Genomic DNA, 15,226 nt, shown 5'->3' with positions numbered 1-15,226 from the left:
AACATGCTAATGGTTATAACATAAAACACCAGTTTAAAACTACAGGAAAAAAAAAGCCATTACAAAACTCAACCATTTGTTACAATGGCACCACTCGGGATCTCGACTTACTGCACAGACAATTTTAAGAGTGGAGAACTTTGCCAGCCTGCATTTTCGATAAGGGAGTAGAAGTCTTATGTTCACCCACACCTGACTTTGCCTTGCTTGCTGCTTTCTTTAATCTCATCCTTGAGCTGAGAGACCCCTTGACTGAAAAGCAAGATAAGGAGCAAGTGAGAATCACAACAAATGATAATACATGAATAGGGAAAAGTGGAACCCTAGCCAAACACACAAAGAACATATTGACCAACCCAAAGCATACAAGTTGTAAAAATAGAAACTTAATATTCCCACCTTAAGACAGATTGCCATGGATCCAGCAGCTTGAGTTAAATAACCCATAATAATATTCTTACATTGATAGTTCATGGCTAATATAGGCAATGAGCTGGAAAACTAAAGATCAGGTTTCTCACTCTGGAGATGCTTCTGCATGTACTAGGAGTTTACTGTGTTTGGGGGTACCACAAGAAATCAGATACTGATGCTGTTTGAGGTATTTTATTTGAACATAACGTCTCTGTATGCTGGATAATAAATTTGAGGCTACATAAGATGTTTTTCCATAAAATATCAGCTTTATGATTAGTGTTGCTGCTCTGCCCTATGTGGGCATCAGGCAGACATCTTACCCTCTAAAGAAACCTAAACAATTATTTACTACCAAGTAGCTGGTGAACTGTATCTATTACCATACTATCTGGAGGCATAGAGGAGCTAGTTAATGGTATTTCCTTGTTAGCAGAGAAATGAAAATCTTGGAATCTGTATGGGTTTTTACACATCAAATTTCTTCAATGGGTGGGAATTTTGCAGGAGATGAAAAATTCGGTTGGTTTTTTTTATTTAATAATAGCAAGCAACATGTTTCATATATAAAAAGTGTCAATGTTGGCCTTTACCAAAATCAAATAAATTAGAAATAAAATATCTAAAACATCATCGACAAAATTAACAATAAAATTACCATCAGGGGATTTATTTGGCCTGCTCCACCGCTGTTAGAACAAGGTTTCGAGACAATAACGGGTAAGATTTGCTTTTCTTCAACTAGAGGTTCTGACAGATATTAAGGTATGTAAATCCAGCTTCCCAATTACTAGAACATTAGTTGGTCTTCATCAATGTGGAGCATTCCCAGACAAGAGTTGAACTAAACATCTTTTTTGTTGTATGAAGATAAACATTTCATTTAAAAGAGAGAAAGATGCTAGTATTACAAGTATACTAGCGAGCAAATAATCCAACAAGAAGTCAAGTTTAAAAAAAATACTGGAAGGGTTAGAATACAATAGTTCAAAATACAAGGAAAACATATTTCACACCTTGCCATTCCCACACAATTCTTTGCTCGCCCTTCACCAACATGGGGTACCGATCTACACGAGAATCTTCTTGAACCAATTCCTCTACCTACAGTATGAAAAACAACATTAATGTCACAAAAGACTCTGGAAGGATTGAAATCTTATTCAAACTTATATCAAGCCACTACAAAATATTAGAGAAAAACTGTTTATGCGAATAGGCATTCACATAATCATGGTGACTTGGCACTCATGAACCATGTTATATGTATGATATTGGTGTAAAGAAAGGTTTGTAGACAGGAATTACAAGGCCCTATGAGGCAATTGCTTCCACTTCCACCAAATTGAAAAATGCATGCAGCTGACTAATACAACAGATATTTAAGAGGATTTGTAACCTTTCTCCACAAGATGAGGTCCTTCCTTTCCTTAGGCAGAAGTAGATGGTCCCTTAATTGTGATGCAACCACCCACGGTTCACCTTGATCACTTCCACTCGCTGCCATCAATGCATTCTCTTCCAGTATCTCACAGGCCTGTCAGATTGTTGCAAGACTTCAGTGAAATGACATAATACATTAAGAGTGTTAAAGGTGCAGAAAAACAAGCAATGTATCTGGTGATGAGCAAAAACACAAACACACGTGATCAGATAATATGTGACTACATTACAAGCAAATGGATTTTCATGCCAACTCCACAGATAGTTTGGAGATCTGATATCAGAAAAAGACAGGTCTACAAAATTTCTCTTTTCTTGTTTAAAAAATTATTTTTGAATGACGACAGAGATCTAGAGATGAATAAACTGGAACTTTGGTTGGAACACATAAGGGGATTAGCTTTATCAAGTGAAGATCTTGAGGGGGGAAAATGAAAGTTATTTCTCTAGATTATTGCATTTTGCCCACATCTTATAGTGTTGTCTCTCATATGATGGTCTTGTTTCCTGATCACTCCTGCTGTGAATATGGAATGCAGTTATTAGCAGATTTCTAAAAGTTGAATTTTGCTTCTGGTTTTCTTTATGTCATCCTAGAGATTGCACTTCTGACAAGCTGGTCTAAGCTGGTAGCTTAAATTAGTTGCTGAATTCTTTGCAGAAGTAATTCACCTCCTTGTCGATCAGTGTCAATTATTTGCAACAACCAAATTATTACAATTTCAAAAGCAGAGGTTGTCTTCAGAAAAGGTTGCAACTAAACTGATTAGCATTTCACATTTTCACTGTTTTTCATACGGAGATCAAATGCTAGACGAGCCTTTTCTAATACTTAGTTACTATATTTGAAAATTGAAAAGAAACAAAACAAAACATCAATATACCTGCTCATATAGCTGCTCGGCTCTACTGGCTCTGTACCAACTTTGGCAGACTTTCCAGAAAACTCTTACCAACCCTGCTAGCTGTCAATTTCAAACCATAGGCGCAAACTTCAACAAATTGATTCTATTAAATAAGAGCAGACTTCACCATATAGATTCTATGATATAAGCTTTTGATGCTATAATTCATACCATGGCCAAAGTTGGCAATATGAATAAAATATGCTGGTAAAACCATTCCCGAACACAACAGAGAAGTGGTTTATATTTTTCTGCGAGCCACTCAGAACACTTAAACTCTGTAAGCCTGTGATGGAAAAAAAACAACAACAAGGAATTATAAACGAGCACAAATTAAACAGACAAAAAAAAATTCTTTATAACACTATGCATTGGAACCAGAGCCGAAAAAACACTGGCTGAGTGATATAGTCCCTTCAAGAGTATGGAATCTCAGGGCATGTCTGAGACATCTCATGATAACACATGAGTTGCACTGATTGGCACAATTTCACAGCCAAGGCTGCTTCTAGTTTCAACAATCTGGACTTTACAAGATTGATTTTGTCAGAAAATATCATACCCCTCAAGAGTCTCCCTCTTATCCAATGATTTTTGTACATTTTCCATTCCCTTTTTTCTTGCATACATAAAAGTCTCCTCATTGAAACCAAAATTTTGCTTCAAGTTGTTTTCTTCCAGCTCTTTCAATATTTCTGTCTCCTGAAACTGGAAAAAAAATAGTTTGTTGATATAATACTGCCAGAGTTTTCGTGCCTTTAGTAGTGACAGCTCAACAGGCATACACCAACTGATATGAATAAAGTCATTACTATGTATGAGCTTCATGAAAGTCAGAAGATGGCCATGATAACAGACCCAAATCATCCCAGGCCCATTGCACATAACCTGCGCGTATGCTTCACAGAGTCGATTCTCCACCCAGTCTGACTACATTATAAATGTATTGCATAGATTAGAAGATATCCATAAATATATTCAAAATTCTCTAGAGTATCAAAGTTCAACTTTAAAAAAGGTAAAATAAAGTTGTTAAAAGGACCCACAATTTTCTTAGCTGCTTGATTAACTTCTCCATCTTCCACACATATTTTCCCCTCCTTTCTATAGCCATGAAGACACTCCCACTTGCCGTCAGAGCACACTGCGTTTTCAGGACAGGGCTCACAATGGTCTGCAGAAGTTCGTAAGGTTAAACAGGAATAACTGTATTCTGTAACGTGACAAAAAAAGAACTTAAAAAGAGTGGCGTGAATAGAAAAGACTGGACAAAGTAACCTGTCGACCGTGATTCGTGAACAACTAAACATACAATGAAAGGAAGAGTTATGTTAAATCAGTTATATGGAATAAACAGCACAAGAGAAAAAATCAATTCACAAGGAGGGAACTAATACCCTTTTTCCCATAAGTTTCGGACCATTTTAAAAATAAAGAGAGTTCAATTCAGAGCTTGCATTTTGGAAGACAATAAATAAATAAATAAATAAAAAGTAAAAAATTGTTCCGACCCGTTGTTTAGTGCATATAGAGAAAGACTAACCAGATAGAAATGGATCATAGGTTTCATTACTATCACAGAAGGGTTTCGGCGGGCGAGTGAGAACAGTTGCAGCGTAGTTGCAGATCACCGCGACAGAAGATGCAATAGCGACCACTGTTAAGAGCTTTACAAACTCTTCCATGGAAGGGAAGAAACCCGGAGAAGGTTCTCCAAGGAACGGCAATTGGAAAGAAATTGTACTCTCAGCTGATGCCCGGCCCTTTCTGGCGGGACCAGACATTGTTCTCGAGCCGGAGAAGCTCTTTCGTATGTGCCGAAATCAAAATCAGCGCGTCATTGGCGAAGGAGAGAAAATCAGAGCGACATTGAGACAGAAGGCAGCCTGAAATGTAAGCACCTTTTGGGGAGAGAAAATTTGATGGCGAAACTCTATTTGTTATAAGAATAATCTCAATGTTACACCAGAAGTATGTTGATCTCCCTCTATTTTTATGATAACAAAATAGGTGAACTGTAATCAAGTTCAAAGATTGAATCAAAGGACTAACTCATGACTTCGGTAAAAAAGCGGGGTTATTTTCGTAACTCTGCCTGTCGAGTCCCTACGGCGGACGATACCGGGGCAAGTGCCAGAGGGTTTCATCTTCCACGAATGTAGAGATCAAAAGACAACCTAGATTCGTGACGAGAGAACCTAATTAGAACAGATTCTTGGGGTGAGTTCCCGCTCTTCGCTCCTCTCTGTGAAACTTGAGTAACCAGATATCTGGGGACCTGATATCAACCTCCTGGTTTCTGTGTTATCTAATTCTTTATGGGTTGATGAAGTTATCTACAGTTCTGAATTTACTTGATTTTCGTATAATTGGTGGTTTCAATTTTGAAGTTTCTACTCGTATTGCTCAAATGTTGTTTCTGTGTCTTATCTGTGGTATTTATTTTGAATGCTTGAATTAGTTTAGTTTCAAAACGGAATTAGGAACTACGGTGTGGATAGGGATTTGCCTTTCCAACTGTGGGATCAACTACACGCTTTTTTTTTGTGTGTGTAGATATTGAGTTCACACTGAAAGCTTAAATTATAATTCACGTTGGAGGTAGTGTTCAAGGACTGCAATGTGGGGAGAATTAAGATATCTCCTGGTTCCTTTACTAAGAAAATAGCTTCTTTTAACCTCACTAACATCAAAATTATGAATCATGTTGGGTAATATCGTGAGAATTATTTTGCAGTTCTCAGTGATGATCTCATTGGTGATACTGCTCGTGCAGTTCCTTTCAGTAGGTTTCTCATTGTTGAAATCTCTTTCTTCATTCAGATATATCAATTTGGTTGTAAGCAAATCGCGTTATGGCAGACTTACCAGGTTATGTTCGAACCTGCCTGCATACTGGAAGACTTGCTTTCTTAGCAATTTTGGTCTCTTCTGGAGTAGTATTGCAGATCTTGGTCAGTATCCTGATCAGTTTATGTTTTGCTGTTGCTTTTACTGAATATGACTGATAACTAACAGATATATAACGTTGTTTGTTGCAGTCATGTGCTTTATATAATAACTGGTGGCCGATGCTAACTGGTAAATTATCAATCAGTTATAGAGTTTCTCTTTTCATCTCTTCTCTCATTCAAGAAGATGTAGTTTTTGGGCATTACAAAAAGTAAAACTATAATAATGTTTTGACTGATCTATGTGCAGTATCAATGTATGTAATTCTTCCTATGCCTCTATTATTTTTTGCGGGGTCTGACACAGCCTCCATCATGTCAAGTAGTGGGGATAGGTAGGTTATTTGAGCTTGAAAAAACTATCTCTGTTGTCTTATGGAAGATTTTTTGCTAAAACAATCTTCTCTGTCTTGCTGATAACTCAGTTGGGTGGATGCTACCAAGTTCTTGACTGGAGCTTCAGCAGTAGGAAGCATCGCAATACCTGCTATCTTGAAGCATGCAAATGTTATTTGTTGGGGGGCTCTAGCAATGCAGCTGTCTTCCTTCTTACTTTTTGTGCTTGCAATTGTTTATTATCTACAAAACTCTAATGATGACTACTACTACATGTTTTGAGTGCTAATACCTCTCCGATGCTCTATGTTATTATCGAGGTGTGTCATAGTTCCATTTGTATAGCACTTATGTTTTCTTGTGTTGCTTTCTCATTCCAATTCTTTCATCGCTGTTCGAGTATTTGCCATGATTGCAAAGCTTGTGCAATGAAATTTCTAGTGTTCTATTAAAAAAAATTCAGCCCTTACTGGGGACATGTGCTGCATCAGAAACGTTTATGTTACTAGACTGAAAAGAAAAATTATGGGTCGGTTTCTTATTCTTTCCAATTCAGGTTACTAAGTTCAACTTATCTGATGCTTAATGCCTCCTGCATCAAATTTGTTGGTCATGAAACAGGTTTACTGTAGCAGAAGAGTCTACAGGAAAGAAAAATTAAGGAAAAGGAAGAAAGCCATGACCTTCTGCATCATGTGTGAGATATTAAAAAGCTTGCAAAAAATGCAATTAAAATCCCAGGCCTTTTTGTCTTTTAGGTCTTGTACCAGATCGGTCTAAATTAAGGACGGCCATGAGTTAATCTTCAGGATATAGGAGCTGGAGAATTATATAAAATAAATGATATAAACAACAACACTGAAATGTTGAAGACAGAAAGGTGGCAAATCAAAAAGCTTGTGAATGATGCAGTTCGGATGGCGAAGTTCTTTTGGTGTGTTTGACATTAATTCTTCTATATTATGCATGGCTATGAGTTTAAAGGATTATGTAACTGCAGGAGAACAACATTGAGTACAGGAAAACAACAAGATATTTAAAGAAAAGAGAAAGAAAGGAAAAAATTAACAGGATATGTAACTTGGGTTCATAAGTCTGTTTTCCTCCAAAGAGAGGAAAAAAGAAAAAAACTGCAATGGGGTTTTGTTGACCTTTGTTATCAACATGGAGAAAAAGAACACTTCAAATTAGCTTGAGAAGGTGCTGGGTGCTCAGGAGGAAGTCATTTTAGTCTTCATAACAACTGCCATATCTTCTTCAGAAACATGTTCAGGTAATGAAATGGAAGAAAGCCATGACCTTTTTCCATATCTTTCATATGTTCAGAAACATGTTAGAGCATCAACTTGTCTCCTCTTTAATGGGATCAAAAGCTTTATGATGCTAAATGAATGGTCTGTAATGTTCTCCATTTAATTTCTGACTACCTTAGAATTAGAGAAAAATATGCTACTGTTACAGTTCTACTGGACTATCTAACAGGCAAAACAAAGCTAAACTAGATTAATGGTTTTAGATTTCTGGCTGCTTAATAATAAATTTGTGAGCGAGTCCATCCTACAGATTCTGCCTTGATGTTTCATCTAAAAACAAGAAAGTGGGTGGCATGGGTTGTGAGTGGAAAAGATTGAACTCCATATGCGATATTAGATATTTGGAGTGGACAGAAATTAATGGAAGGTTGCAATGGTCTTAGATTCATTGATGAGCAGTGAACAGATAATGAAAATGGCCGTGAAGTGTCACCTATGTTGATTTGTCAAGCGTAATATTTGGTTATTTGAATGTCACTCCTGAAAATTACAGTAAAAATCAAAATGCTGGACTTCCTGATGAAAGAAAGAGGAATCTAATCTGTTTTTTATGCAACATAGTTCAAATTCAATCACAAATGTGAGACCTGAAACCGAACGTTAAGATCTAATTCTGCTGTTGTTTTTACTCTGATAACATTATTTTCAATTTTGCAAAGAAACTTTCTATAGAAATGTGGGAAGATCTTAGTGATGAATACTAGGTTGGCAGAGATGGAATCACAATCTTTTCGATATTCTAGTACTATCAAATTGTAAAAACCTTGTGCATTTTCTCTAGGCCTGTTGCTTTTGTGTGTGTGGATGTGTTGTAACCAGTTGCTTGGCTGGAGTTCCCAAAGATCAGGTTTAAGTTCTTCCTCACCAAGCAATAATGGAGCTCCAAAACCTTAAAATCTAGAGGAAAAGATTCAAGCCCCTTCAAGAACCAGAATTTGGCATTTGATCTTTAGTTGTGCATAAGTTAAAAACTAGATAGAACTGAAGCAAGTGTGGCACATTCAATCTTCTTGATCCATTGTAATTCAAAGTTGAAACACGACCAAGGTTAGTTTGGGTTTGGATCATTGGCTCACCAGGTTAACTGAAGACCAAATTGCAACACAGTTCCTCTGCACAACTTCTCTTCTTTCCAAATAAATTAAGATACTAAGAAATACAAAAGGTACTGCTACAAGTGATCTGGCTAAGAAGAGACTACACTAAACATGCCTTAAAATAAGAACTTTGAAAACCTTCCTTAAAACATAACAAGGTTGAAACTTGACAATAAGTGACAAAACTAGGGTGGATGCCATTGCAGACAAAGAGATGTAAGCGAGATCGAACTCAACCCCAGCAAACAGGTTCAAGATGGGAAGTTCTAACTAAAAGGTCATTGCAAAACTTGTTTGATACTGAACTGACTGCATGACATCCACTACTACAAGGTTTATGTAATCCTTCTTGATTGTCAAATTCTTCAAAACGAACACAAAAACCACTCCCATTTTCTGTAAGTTGGCATTTTAATGTAACCAAAGATTCAAGAGTGCAAGGATCACTCTCTATGTGGCAATAGATGTTTATTCATCAGAGATTTCTTTTTTTTTCTCATGTCCTTGACAGCAACATAACTCATTGGTCGACTGCAGATCCATATTTTACATTCTACAAAGTTATAAATAGTTAATGGTACCAGTGCATCAGCCATGTCAACAAACAGCTTCATAAAATGGCAATAATAGGTCACAGATGCAATAAACTTTTAGAAAACCAACAACATTATACACCACTAAACTCATCTGTTCTTTGGCAATCACTCCTAACAGTATAAGGCTTTATTGCAATAAATTGCTTGAAGTTACAGTCATAAAAGCTGTATTTTCAGTTGCTTTTTTTGAACCTGTGCCTGTAACTAAGAGTCCAACACCAGTCTTTGGAAGAAAAGGAAAATAACTTGAAACTATAGCCTCCAGAAATAAGAGAAAATCTCCAAGTAGCATTTTTCTTTTTTCTGGAGAAAAACTCCAACTCTCCAAGTAGCACGTTAACAAATGAATTTTAACTCTTTGTATGTAAATTGTATCACCGTTACAAAGATTACCTCACCGTTGCCCCTAGAAAGAATACATGAAACAGACCACGAAGCTTTCAGTCCCTTTCCCTAGTTTTCCCTAGTTTCAGAAGCCTTTGAACCACGAAAATCCCTTTTGAGCACCGCAACCCTCTTCATACATGCTGCCTTAGGTTTCCCAGGAACTGCAGCGGCAATCTTTTCCCACCTCATGGAAGTGTCCTTTGGGAAAGCCTTCAAAGCATTAAGCAAAGCAAGGTCTTCTCCGGATGTCCAACTTGAACTCTCGCCTTCTTTCTCATTCGCTTTCTGAGAGTCGCCGTTCTCCGTAGAAATAACCGGTAAAACTCCGATGCTAGCTTCAGCTCGCTTATCCAGAGGCTTTCTTTGCTTCAGAAACTGCGCAAACGGGTCTCCACCACTAGCTCTCTTCTCTGACATCGACTTTGCCATCTTGATCACACTATCCAATCCATGGCGCCCACGAAAAGCTTCCGCGATTAACTCCCAGCGTCTGGGTTCCCCCACCGGATGTTTCAATATTTGTTTCTTCAAAAGCTCAAAATCTTCCTCTACCCATTCCTTTTCTTCTGTCTTCGTTGATTCAACAGCATTAGAGACAGAATTCCCGATCTTCTTTTCAGATTTATCCAAAATGACCGGATTCGCCACAGGCGCGGGACTGTTCACCCGAATGTCCTCGGCCTTTCTGACCTTGGATCTGCGACTAGGGTTTACTCTCTTGGGTTCTTCATTTTCTGCAGGATCTTGATCTGGAAAGTCCACAATTTCGCCTACACCAACACGAATTTCACCACCGGTGTGAGAGATAGGAGCAACAGGACCAACGAGGAGAGACATGGCGACCCAAAAGAACAGACATTGTAATGTTTGCGATTCGACGAAGAGGAATGTAACGACAGCAGTAGTTAGAGAAGCAGCGGCACAAATTGCTAGGTGAAATTTGTTAACTTTATGGGGTTCGGAACTGGAATCATCAGAAGAACACGCTCGGGATTGGAAAAGGAATCTTGGTCGGGTTTCCTCGTCAAAGAACTCCATATTCAGGAGGTATGGAGCTTGAAGGATCTGATGCAGACACAGGAGGGGCGGCCCGGCTTTTGTTACTTGCCTCGCGGTTTCTCTTACTTTCCATCTACAGCAAACTAAAAGTTATTGGGTCTGAAAGAAACAACTTTAGCAGAAGCCCATTGTTTTGGGCTGAAATAATTCTTTTGCTCTACGTGTACTGTAAAGTGAAAGAAGCCCATTATGAGGGGCTGGTATTAGTCCTTTTGCGGTGGAGGCACACTTCTGATCAAAATCTCGTGATTTGACCCCTGGACTCTGCCTTCGACCTGGCGACAGTCGCACGGAACATGAGAAGGCAGAAGGGATCTTCGTCTTCCTCTCCTACGTCATGGTTCTCTAACTTCTGGGCTTCGGCTAACAGATCCAAAACCCTCATCGGGCCTTCAGAACGGTCCGTCGTCGGTGACGTCTTGGTTCGCCGTCTTGGCCTATTCGACCTGATTCTCCTCGGCGTTGGGGCGTCGATTGGTGCTGGGATTTTTGTCGTCACCGGAACTGTCGCTCGTGATACCGGACCAAGTTAGTAGTAGTGTAGTATTCTTCATCTTGGAACTCGCTCGTGCTTGGATGGTGTTTTTAGTTAAGCTTAAGCCGTCGTTGTTGTTGTTTTTGTAATTTTTTTTTTTTCGTTTGGTTAATATTTACTTGTCCTCTAGCTAATTTCGTTATGAATTTGCTTTTGGTTTGGGTTGATTTTTCTTTGTAAATTTCCTTATGTTGAATATTTAGAATTTTATGTTCTTTTCCTTGTTTCTGTCAAATGCAGGTGTTACGATTAGTTTTATACTTGCTGGAGCTGCGTGTATGCTCAATGCATTATCATACGCGGAGCTCTCTTCCCGCTTCCCTGCTGTTGTTGGCGGGGCTTATATGTATACATATGCCGCGTTTAATGAGCTGACTGCTTTCCTTGTTTTTGCTCAACTGATGTTTGATTACCATATCGGTGCTGCTAGTATTGCTCGAAGCTTGGCAAGCTATCTGATCACAATAGTAGAGCTCTTTCCCGTTTTCAAAGGTCATATTCCTAGTTGGATTGGACATGGCAAAGAGGTTGGAGGATTTCTTTCCATCAATGCGTTGGCTCCTATCCTACTGGTGCTTCTGACTATAATTCTTTGCCGAGGTGTTGGAGAGTCATCTGTTGTGAATTCAATTATGACTGTGACAAAGGTTTACTTCAAGCTTTTTTTTTCTTTTCTTGTCTTAATGTTTTAGGATCTGAATGTCCTATATGAGAATCTGATTTAGCTTCCCTTTTCCACATCCCCTTGCATCATTATCAAACCTCAGCTGTGACATCTATGAATCTTCAAATTGTTTACTTTGGTATCAGGCATGATGAAATGAGAGTGCTAATTTAATTTTGAGCTACTGCAAGAATATTAGTTGAAGACTTTCATGTGCCTCTCCTTTCTTACGTTGCAGGTCCTCATTGTTGTTTTTGTCATCTTCGCTGGTGCTTTTGAAGTGGAGGTGTCAAATTGGTCTCCTTTCGCTCCTAATGGTTTTCAAGCTGTTGTTACTGGAGCAACTGTTGTGTTTTTTGCTTATGTTGGATTTGATGCAGTGGCAAACTCAGCTGAAGAATCCAAAAGGCCACAGGTGCTAATTGTGATGTTCAATGTCCAGACCAGTTTTTGAGTCAAGTGTTCAGTTTTTGAAATACCATTGCCTTTTCCTGATCTTTTCATCCTGCTCCTTTTAACTGCAGCAAGATTTACCCATTGGTATCCTTGGGAGCCTCCTCCTTTGTGCAATATTATACATTGCTGTCTGCTTAGTAATTACTGGAATGGTGCCATACAAGCTTCTTGGTGAAGATGCACCTTTGTCTGAAGCATTTACTGCCAAGGGAATGAAATATGTAACTATACTTATCAGTATAGGTGCTGTAGCAGGTCTTACTACAACTCTTCTTGTTGGTTTGTATGTTCAGGTGAGTTATATCAGGACAGGACTGCAATTTAAGGATAAAAAATTTAAGATTTTCTTCTCCTTAGTAATAACAAGGGCTGATTTCTTTGAGCAGTCTCGGTTGTATCTTGGGATTGGAAGGGATGGATTATTGCCTGCATTTTTTTCTCAAGTCGACTCCAAACGTCATACTCCAATTTGCTCTCAGATTTGGGTTGGTTTTGTTGCTATCATCATGGCAGCGCTACTCAATGTGCATGAACTGTCCCACATTCTTTCAGTTGGCTCACTGGTATACTTGTCAATCCTTGGACAATATTTATTGTGATTCTGTTCTTGACATGACTTTCAAAGCATTTATTTTCCTTTGACATATTCCAACCTCATGGATACTGATTATGAGATCCTTGCAGACTGGCTATTCTGTTGTATCTGCTAGTGTAATAGTCCTTCGTTGGAAGGACAGGGCAGTGGATCGAGTGTCTGGGAGTTGGATTTCTATGTGGCATGAAGGTGTTACATGTCTTATAGGAATTAGCTTGTGTGGATTCGCTTGTGGACTCTGCTACCGCTATGGTGCTCCATTCGTGTTTTCAGTTGTGGCTCTACTGTTAGCAGTGCTTGCTATTATTGCTCTTCATTTTCGCAAAGTAAGTTAAATTATTTCGCAACAATAGTGAGAGAGAGATCTCGGTCCTTTTCATTTGTAGCTTCACTTTCTTTCTTTTTTTTTACAATACTTGTAGCTACATTCTTAACTGTGTGAAGCTTTCTAAATTTGAAGTATAGCATTTGCTCCAAATAAGAATTCATAACACACATATGAAGGATTAGTTTCAGTTAGCACAACCAACTTTCAAACTCTGCAATTTGTCGGTTTCTAGTCATGACATCATGAGATACAAGCAGCAATTGAGTTGATCATCAACATGGTTACCAAATTCAAAAGCGTCAAACTTAACTGCAAGTGTTGACTTAATTTTTGCCATGTTGCACAAACTGCCTTAAAACTATGAAGAAGCGAGATAAATGACCCGGTTTCTTCTTTTGCAGCTTTATGTGGATCCCCCAGGCTTCGTTTGTCCAGGAGTTCCCTTTCTGCCATCTGTTTCCATCTTCTTCAACATCTTTCTCTTTGCCCAGGTTTGCATTTCAGGGATTACTTTTATTTCTTTCCAAGGAAGTTCATTATTCATGACAATTGTGACAAAATTATGTATAAGTGCTGAAAATTGGATTGTAAACATTGATATCCGAGGACAAGAGGTATCTCAAAGCATGGAAGGTTGTATAACTATATGATACAACATTAAGTACATACATATCCTCAATGACTAGAGGTGAAGGGAGGCGCCAAGGACTCGAAGACACTTTAAAGAAGTTCCTTTTTACCAAGCTGATCTAGAGACATGATTTCACATCATCTCCCATGAATCCTTGAGGGCAGCAGTTTCATCAAACATGTATCTTAATCTTGAAGGGGGAGCTAAATCCTTACTCATCCAGCCAATACGTGGCTGAATCACCTTCTACAACCAATTGCTATAGAAGTTTTGGCCAAATAATCTAATGTCTGCTAGCAAGCTTTGGATTCAGCCTCGTTTGGCCATTGAGTTCATGAAAAAAACCACCAGTGCCATCTGGGTCAGGGTTTTTTTTTTTTTTTTTGGCACAGGGCAGGGAGGGTTCCTTGCTGTGAGCTTCCAAATTGAATTATCTGCTGCCAATAGTTTCTGTCGGAAGGTGCTCCCAAGGGACAGAACTGGGGCTTCCAAGTTCCAAATTGAATTATCTGCTGCCAATATTTCCTCATAACTGAGCTGGGGAAAGACTCATTAGATAATAGGATCTTAACTCTACTGTGTTTTATGCTGTCATATGTGGTGTCTTCATTGCTGCTTATAGGAGAATGGTTTGGCCCATTTTGCACAGAATTGGTCCGGGAGCGTCCCTAACATTCTCACCTATCAAATCTTCTGGTTGAATTACCTATCTTGATAGTCCTGCAAAGTACGATACCCCTGAAAAGACCAAAATCCTTTGCAGCGCCTGATGTTACCTTTTTGCTATCCCCTTATTTACCATATTTTGCTATATGCAGCCGCGTTTCAGTCCACTCCAGTGTAATATTGCCTATGCATGTATTGGGTTGTGAATCTTGGTTTGTTTTGAGCAATTACTTGCATTTTTGATTCCGTGGATTGATGTGTTAGCCTATAGCTTGTCACCTTACGAAATCTAGTTCCCTGAATTTATTGTTACCCTATGACTTCTGCAGCTACACGAGGAAGCATGGATTAGATTTGTCATCCTCAGCATAATCACAATTGGAATTTATGCCTTCTACGGACAGCATCATGCACATCCAGTGGACTCAGACCAGGTAATAGCTTATCACAGGACCTCATCAGAAGCAACTTAATAGGCACCTTCGCCAGATCTTGTGTTTGTTATATTCTTATTTTGACAAATAAATGTTGTATTATTATAGACATTTGTATTCCTTCGGTAAACTGAAACTCTGTTGTAAAAGCATGATTCCTCGTGTAATAGGTTGTATTGGATGGGCCAGAGTCATAAACCGAAATCCTGCGGTAACAACAACCAAGATTTCGTGAGGGTAGTAGTATGCTCCAATGTGATTTTTCAGTTTGCAGAAGAATTGCTGGCCTCCTGCAAAATTTTCCAATGTTTGAATTGTAGACAGCTTCATCTATTTTCTTACAGATAATGAGTTAATCAATAGTGATTTTGAATTTATTGCATCAAAGTTTTGCTAGCTTGGCATTTCAGAGGCCT

General features: G+C 38.6%; 4 protein-coding genes across 6 annotated transcripts; 2 read left to right on the top strand and 2 right to left on the bottom strand.

Moving 5' to 3' along the window:
- Positions 1–4,727, bottom strand: LOC137934977 (uncharacterized). Of its 2 annotated transcripts, none has more exons than XM_068779582.1 (9): positions 4,306–4,727; positions 3,809–3,975; positions 3,621–3,692; positions 3,325–3,470; positions 2,934–3,048; positions 2,742–2,822; positions 1,814–1,951; positions 1,431–1,518; positions 1–252 (listed from the first exon to the last, which is right to left on the bottom strand). In XM_068779582.1, exons 1-9 carry the CDS (start codon positions 4,544–4,546, stop codon positions 125–127), a joined length of 1,176 nt encoding a protein of 391 aa, XP_068635683.1. In that variant the 5' UTR covers positions 4,547–4,727; the 3' UTR covers positions 1–124. The 2 variants fall into 2 exon arrangements, with proteins under 2 accessions (XP_068635683.1, XP_068635684.1); XM_068779583.1 differs by having other exon boundaries at positions 3,809–3,936; positions 4,306–4,726.
- Positions 4,728–4,925: 198 nt separating this feature from the next.
- Positions 4,926–6,425, top strand: LOC137935526 (vacuolar protein sorting-associated protein 55 homolog). Its single transcript, XM_068780176.1, has 5 exons — positions 4,926–4,982; positions 5,586–5,716; positions 5,804–5,843; positions 5,964–6,048; positions 6,139–6,425. Exons 2-5 carry the CDS (start codon positions 5,618–5,620, stop codon positions 6,329–6,331), a joined length of 417 nt encoding a protein of 138 aa, XP_068636277.1. The 5' UTR covers positions 4,926–4,982; positions 5,586–5,617; the 3' UTR covers positions 6,332–6,425.
- Positions 6,426–9,508: 3,083 nt separating this feature from the next.
- LOC137934320 (transcription factor MAMYB-like) lies at positions 9,509–10,279 on the bottom strand. The gene has a single exon (XM_068778603.1). The coding sequence runs from the start codon at positions 10,277–10,279 to the stop codon at positions 9,509–9,511; it is 771 nt and encodes a 256-aa protein (XP_068634704.1).
- A 472-nt stretch (positions 10,280–10,751) lies between these two features.
- On the top strand, positions 10,752–15,205 carry LOC137934145 (cationic amino acid transporter 9, chloroplastic). 2 transcript variants are annotated; one of them, XM_068778392.1, is made up of 9 exons: positions 10,752–11,029; positions 11,277–11,683; positions 11,939–12,115; positions 12,225–12,449; positions 12,543–12,719; positions 12,841–13,077; positions 13,481–13,570; positions 14,706–14,810; positions 14,981–15,205. In XM_068778392.1, exons 1-9 carry the CDS (start codon positions 10,798–10,800, stop codon positions 15,005–15,007), a joined length of 1,677 nt encoding a protein of 558 aa, XP_068634493.1. In that variant the 5' UTR covers positions 10,752–10,797; the 3' UTR covers positions 15,008–15,205. The 2 variants fall into 2 exon arrangements, with proteins under 2 accessions (XP_068634493.1, XP_068634492.1); XM_068778391.1 differs by having other exon boundaries at positions 14,706–15,205.
- The last annotated feature ends 21 nt before the right edge of the window (positions 15,206–15,226 follow it).

The sequence above is a fragment of the Aristolochia californica genome, unplaced genomic scaffold (genome assembly GCF_029961685.1).
Source record: "Aristolochia californica isolate CCGP_79_NKW_82.1479 unplaced genomic scaffold, dmAriCali1.0.hap1 SCAF_6, whole genome shotgun sequence".
Lineage (NCBI taxonomy): Eukaryota > Viridiplantae > Streptophyta > Magnoliopsida > Piperales > Aristolochiaceae > Aristolochia > Aristolochia californica.
This window is presented reverse-complemented; position numbering and strand designations above follow the sequence as displayed.

Excerpts from the sequence above, each read along its gene's own strand:
- LOC137934977 (XM_068779582.1), bottom strand. The coding sequence starts at position 4,546 with ATGTCTGGTCCCGCCAGAAAGGGCCGGGCATCAGCTGAGAGTACAATT. Across the intron at positions 3,471-3,620 it reads ATGGGCCTGGGATGATTTGG|TTTCAGGAGACAGAAATATT; the intron begins GTCTGTTATCAT and ends TTTTTTTTCCAG. Across the intron at positions 1,952-2,741 it reads CCGAGCAGCTATATGAGCAG|GCCTGTGAGATACTGGAAGA; the intron begins GTATATTGATGT and ends ACAATCTGACAG.
- LOC137935526 (XM_068780176.1), top strand. The coding sequence starts at position 5,618 with ATGGCAGACTTACCAGGTTATGTTCGAACCTGCCTGCATACTGGAAGA. Across the intron at positions 5,844-5,963 it reads CTGGTGGCCGATGCTAACTG|TATCAATGTATGTAATTCTT; the intron begins GTAAATTATCAA and ends ATCTATGTGCAG. Across the intron at positions 6,049-6,138 it reads ATGTCAAGTAGTGGGGATAG|TTGGGTGGATGCTACCAAGT; the intron begins GTAGGTTATTTG and ends CTGATAACTCAG.
- LOC137934320 (XM_068778603.1), bottom strand. The coding sequence starts at position 10,279 with ATGTCTCTCCTCGTTGGTCCTGTTGCTCCTATCTCTCACACCGGTGGT.
- LOC137934145 (XM_068778391.1), top strand. The coding sequence starts at position 10,798 with ATGAGAAGGCAGAAGGGATCTTCGTCTTCCTCTCCTACGTCATGGTTC. Across the intron at positions 11,684-11,938 it reads CAATTATGACTGTGACAAAG|GTCCTCATTGTTGTTTTTGT; the intron begins GTTTACTTCAAG and ends CTTACGTTGCAG. Across the intron at positions 13,078-13,480 it reads TTGCTCTTCATTTTCGCAAA|CTTTATGTGGATCCCCCAGG; the intron begins GTAAGTTAAATT and ends CTTCTTTTGCAG.